We start from the raw sequence: 6,133 nt of genomic DNA, 5'->3' as shown, positions 1-6,133 counted from the left end.
GCTATAGGACCAAGGAGATGTATCGATATTTAAACCAAACTCCGCAACAAGTCAATGAAATTTCTGGAACTAAAAATTCCGAGTTCTTGTTTTACACTCCAGAATGTTCGGCTTCATTGGTAACAGGGTCAAATGCAAACACCAGTCATTTGATATGTCAGAGAGGGGAAAGATTTTCCTGATCAATGAAAGCACCATATAACACAAAATAATAAGAAGTCCGGGATGCAAATTCTTCATTACCAAACACATAATAAGGATATGTCAAAGTCTTCAAAGTCAACATAAACTCCTATAAATTTATACATGTTTATCAACAGTAAGAATTCATTGGCGATGTCCCTCAGGCAAGGGAACCACATTGTGGAAGGGTACTGTCCGCTGCGGCAAAGCTCCATCTTCCTCGTCATCATCAAATTCCAGCAAATAACTGCTCAATAAAAACATGATTATGAATACAACACTGAGGTTAATAAATAATTAGAGAAACTTGAGGCAAGACCCCAGAAAACTTCCAAAATTAGACAGAGCGAAGACAAATTAATTAATTATATGATATTCAAGAACCAAATCCAAAATCTGCAAAATAAGATGAAACACAAGAAGGATATCACTTACTCATCTGTTTTCCTCTGCAAGTATTCAGAATTGTTGAGGGCACCCCCACAGCATTCACAATACAATAATAGTCAGTTTCAGGCCATTGCACCAACAGGAAAATAATTAAAGAATAGGTATCAATTCGTTATGGTGGATAGATGGAATAGTCACCTTTCGAGGGGTACTAACAACAGTTGCCTTGTAGAGTGCAGTTGTTCCTGGATAAACAGCCAAAACATGTCGTCCAGGGGGGAATTCCGGGATGCTAGAATCATTTCGCTTCGGGAAAGGTATAATAAATGACATATGCAGCTTGTACTTTCTGAAAGTAACAATGACACAATGAACTTTGTTCAGCTGAGGCAATTTCCCATACTTATCAAATTAATAAAAGAAAAGAACCGAAGATTGCCTTCTACATTTCTAGCTGGAATCAAAACCATACAAGTTCTCACCACAGGCTTTGTGGTACACATGGGGGTCTCTCTTTTATAATTAAAATTTGAAAAGAAGTTTAACCCAGAAATCATCAATCGGAAGCAAAGTAGTTTTTAATGCAGCATGAGATGAGTAATAAATTACAATATATCTTCTAGCATAAATGAACAAGGTAAAATTATTTTAATGTTCAAAATGTAAACAAGATATCAATGTACAGAAGTTACCTTTGCACACCACCCTCTTCATCATCACCTGGCTCCTCATCCAGTACTTCAAATCTAGAAACAGAGTAACAATATGTAAAAAATTATATAAAAAAAAAAAGGAATCCTTAATCCAGATTATGCATGAACCTTCAGATACCTAAATTCAAATTTGATCTAATTATTATTAAATATGTGGGTTAACAAAGTGGAAAACATGGTAAAGACAAATGAAACACAAAGTTTCAAGGAATCCCCATGGAAAATAAGAATTCTATTCAAAAGGATGATTAAACATGTAAGGTAAACACTGGATTTATACAGAGCAAACCTTACTGCCTGAGTACGCTTAGATATAGAAAGAGAATCTCACCTAAGCAAGAAAAGGAAGACTCAAATTTCTTACCAAATATGAATCTAATAAAAAAGACTCCCCAAAATATATATAAAAAAAAACATAAAATATTACATCATGGGTGCTAGTTAGTTTAGATGGTAAAATCTATTGGAGTGTCACAAGAAGAGTGAGTTTCGAACTCTATTTTCATGGGTTGGAAGGAATTTAGTTTCCAGTAATTCGTGTATATATATATGTGGTCCAATTGGTCTTAATCCATACTTTATTAGGGATTGAAAATGATTGAAGGCCTAGTCTCAATATCCAGGTGTTATTTCCAAAGTACTATACATATCTAAACCGTTGAATAGGCTCAATCTACATCAGAAGAATTACTTGCCCCGGATTATATAACTGATTGTGATCTCCATTTCCCTCGAGAAGACATACTAAACACACATCATGTTATTAACAAAATGTGAATGATGATATCATGTATTCCCATAGTGAACAGTGTTGCCATCTAGGGAAAGCTGAAAAGATCAAGTGTCTTTTATTATGTCTGGGAATTGTACTTACTCTTTGGTTTCTCTATCAAAATGCATTACTTTCACAACAAACCACTCGTCCTTGTCAGCATTCTCAGCTGTCACCCTAGCTGCCACCTGAATAAACAGAAAACTTACCTCCTCAACTTAAGGATGAGATGGAATTGCTCAATTGATCATTAAGCAGAAGAGAAAAAGTTCCAAAAAGTCATTCAATAGATTTGTTTTTAATATAAAGCAGCAATCACAAATTTTTAACTTCCATGAAGCTAAATGCATACCTGTTCACCCTTTAGACTAGCACAAGTATCAAGTTGATTTCGCATAGAAGGAGAAAGTCTTGAGATATCAGAATCATTCTTCATTCGTTTCCTTTTCTGATCACCACCTTCTGCAACATATGTAAAATTAGCTAAAGGAACAAAGTAAATAGAGTTTCATAAAAGCCGCTATTTCGTATTCCAGTGGAAGTGAAATAAATTTTACAATTTCGGTATATGCCACGCATTCAATGTTCCCATGTCAAAATTAATAAGTTTAGATCCTAATCCGTATTTGACAATTTCACTAGGTAGTGTAGAAAAACCACTGCCTAACAGATTTGAATACTCAACAAAGCAGGATAATCACCCCTCGGGCACTCAACCAAAAATACACATTCCAGTATATCGTCAAAACAGAAAGGACTGGAAAAATTAAAATATAGACTGACTAAAGTACAGCATATATTGCTGAAGATTTGCAGACAGGTTCCAAAAAATTACAGCAGACACATATGTATTGTATGAGATATATTGACTGTAGTACACACCTATTCTTCTCCGTTGCTGTCCCATAGCTCCAGATGGTAAAAGAGCATCTAGCTGACCAACCAACAAGTTGGAAACACTATATGAAATTCAAGAAACAATAGGTTAAACACAATCATCAAACAATAAAATGAACCATATAAGAACTACGAGTAGACTGCATGTTAGCAAAATGAACCATATAAGAACTACAAGCAGACTGCATGTTTGCAAAAGTCAACAAACTGCCCAATCCTCTTAACCTCAACATTTGGTTCTATTATTTTCATTAACATTAAAAGGGAATGAAAAAAGGGAAACAGGAAAAGGAAAGCAATACAGCAGATGTCATCAGATTCATGATATGGGTAACGAACATACTGGACTTCATTTTCTGAAAGTTCTTTCGCCTGAATATATAAACTTTTCAGCTTCGTTAAAGAATTATCACCAGGTTTCTCAATCACCTCAGGAGCTGTATAAACAAACAAAAGATTAGATTTGATACGAAACAATTACAACTGTTAACATCCAGAAGAAAACAAAAACCATCCCACAGTCGTGTGTATATTTAATGAGTCCCACCTTGCATTTTGACTTGGTTATGAACAAGGCCTTGTTCCAAGCATGATTGTAAGTATTAAAGAACGATTAGGTGCAATTAATATTAGGTAACCCATCATTTTCCAAATGGATCGCCCTTACCATATTGCATCAAGAATTTCTTAAATCCGCATGCAGTTAAGCTGAACTGTCGCTCATATATGTTTCAATGTTGATATAACTATCCATCCATCATTTTTTAAAAGTGTCATTAATTTTTGACCTCCTGATTATCCATTGGGAGCAATTCCCACATTATCATTAACTACATTACAATTTTGTAGAGCAAAAATTAATTATACAAGAGCAAGGTTAGGGATCCCAAATACTTATAATCATTAACTACTAAAAAGCTAAATAAAGGAATTTATTGCAGGAGATCGGCGGACACTGACATGTGACGTAAGATGCATATAACACAACATTAACCACCATAAATATAGAACCATATTATAGTGAATTGAGGTAAGTATCAAAGAAAGTAGCTGGAAAACCACTTATTTGTCTTATGAGCGGGAAGGAGTGAAACCACTGAATTTATTAAAAATGTCCTTCCTATCAAAGGAAACTCGTTGAACTAATAGAGTAGAACAAATTACAATAAGAAAGCATTAAAATGCTTATTTGAACTCAATCAAGGCACTTCTGCTTGTCCAACCAAAATGCATGAAATCATTTATGATTGTATCTAAACAAACACCATCCTGGAACACCAACTAACTTCAGGTTTATCTATTTATCAGCCCTGATTAGGCCTAATAAGCTCACTTAAGCTTCTTCACAAAAAAATGTTCACAACTTTCCCCAAAATAACCCATGCTTCAAACTATTCCACCTTTTCTTTATCAACCATTTAGAACTCCAAAATTCTCACCTTCTGATGGTCCCTTAAACTACAGTACCGATCTAGACCACCATAAACAACCAGCTAGTAGTTTTCACAGACTTAATATCTTCAAAATATGCATCCGCAGAAAACAACCCAACAATCATACCTCAATATAAATGCTAATCTCAACCTAATTCAGCTCAATCATAATAAAGTGAATTCAAACACAATAGTCCCATTAGTCACACAACACAAACCCATCAAGCATAACCTCAGAGTTTTAGCTAATTCTCAGCGAATAGAACTTTAAACAACAATTCTTGAACGTAGCCACACACACACACACACAATCCAGTAAAACCATGAAGTATCCTCAAGAACAAGAGCATTAATCAATTTAACACAAGCCTATCATTCTCACTGTAACCAAGCATCAATATTTCAAATCATCATCAGCTGCCCAAAGCAAAAATAAACGTACATTACATAAACATATGCATACATACATACATTAAAATAAAAAATTAATTAATTAATTAAAGTTTAAGAAGACATACTATTATGCAGCTTCTTGTGCATTTTGTTGATTTCAAGGAGCACATCCTCTTGTTCTTTTCTCAACCGATCGAGCTCCCTCGATTTGTCTAAGATATCAGCAATGTCCGGCGCCGACGACATCATTTCCGTCTTCTCCTCGCCGAAAAAATTAGCAGCTTTTTTAAAAAAAAAATTATTTTCTTTCTTTTCACTTCAATCTCAGCTCGATTTAAGCTTGAATTCAAGTTCGATCATCTCGTACGGACAATATTTTGCATTCTGTAGTAGAATCGAAATGATTAATTTCCTAGAAGTTATTTTTCATTTTTATAATATTTTTAGTTTTTCAGGTGAGAAAAATCAACGAGCGAAGAATAAATAATAAAAAAGGCTGTATTTTTACAAAATTAAAAAAATAAAAAAAGGAAAGAGAAAAGAAAAAGAAAATCGGATTTAAAGGCGAGTGAAAGTGATGCCGTTTATGGTAACCTTTTGGGAATGATTAGCAGTTTTGGGTTTAGCATAAGTAAAGGATTTGAGTTATATTGATTGGCTGATAAGATCATTAAACTTGGTTATTTGTCCGCTAATCCCTCGTTTGGATTTATTAGAAGTTTCAAAATTTGCGGGTTTTTTTTTTTTTGGGATTGTGTCTGATTCTGCCACGTGAATGATGACTGACCAGTGATCGCTTTTTCCAACTGCTGCTTCCGCTGCCACGTGTGACACCCGACACCTCTTGCTTCTCTGGCTTGGTGTAAGGAGGCCGAACTCTCGCATTTTAAACGTGGGCCTCCCTGACATAATATTACCAGACCGTAAGGTCAAATCTTGACTTTTAGTTACATTTTAAGTTATTCAACTGGGGTTTGTAGTTTTGGCTGTTCTGGCGGCGCGAAATCACGCCGGATTAGTTGTTGATATTAGTGCTTATTCCGATCATGTTGATGCTGTCAATTGTTGAATTGGATCCATTTCGTATTATTCAGTGAGTGTTATGATGGACAAGTATTATTTGTATGGAGCTATTTGAATTATTTAACAATTATTTTTATCAAAATAGTCAAGTCAAGCAGCTGCAGATGCTTTGGTAAATTTCGCTTTCTTCTGTGGTGATTTTGTTGCAACAGTGGAATAATTTCCACAAAACTTATCTTGTTATCTTTGAAATTTTATCTTAATTAAAAAGGTTATTTAACTTGAAAATTTTAGCTTAATATTGAATACTGAATTGAGACGGTATTTTG

General features: G+C 34.5%; 1 protein-coding gene across 2 annotated transcripts; it reads right to left on the bottom strand.

The window, feature by feature from the left end:
- Window positions 1-209: 209 nt before the first annotated feature.
- Window positions 210-5,221, bottom strand: LOC18051206 (SAGA-associated factor 29). Of its 2 annotated transcripts, none has more exons than XM_006446572.2 (9): window positions 4,907-5,221; window positions 3,299-3,392; window positions 2,941-3,017; window positions 2,411-2,520; window positions 2,161-2,246; window positions 1,266-1,319; window positions 772-922; window positions 619-632; window positions 210-430 (listed from the first exon to the last, which is right to left on the bottom strand). In XM_006446572.2, exons 1-9 carry the CDS (start codon window positions 5,028-5,030, stop codon window positions 328-330), a joined length of 813 nt encoding a protein of 270 aa, XP_006446635.1. In that variant the 5' UTR covers window positions 5,031-5,221; the 3' UTR covers window positions 210-327. The 2 variants fall into 2 exon arrangements, with proteins under 2 accessions (XP_006446635.1, XP_006446634.1); XM_006446571.2 differs by having other exon boundaries at window positions 2,411-2,517.
- Window positions 5,222-6,133: the final 912 nt, after the last annotated feature.

Source organism: Citrus clementina, unplaced genomic scaffold (assembly GCF_000493195.1).
Source record: "Citrus clementina cultivar Clemenules unplaced genomic scaffold, Citrus_clementina_v1.0 scaffold_2, whole genome shotgun sequence".
Taxonomy (NCBI): Eukaryota; Viridiplantae; Streptophyta; class Magnoliopsida; order Sapindales; family Rutaceae; genus Citrus; species Citrus x clementina.
The sequence above is the reverse complement of the archived record's forward strand: the minus strand, read 5'-3'. Positions and strand labels throughout refer to the sequence as shown.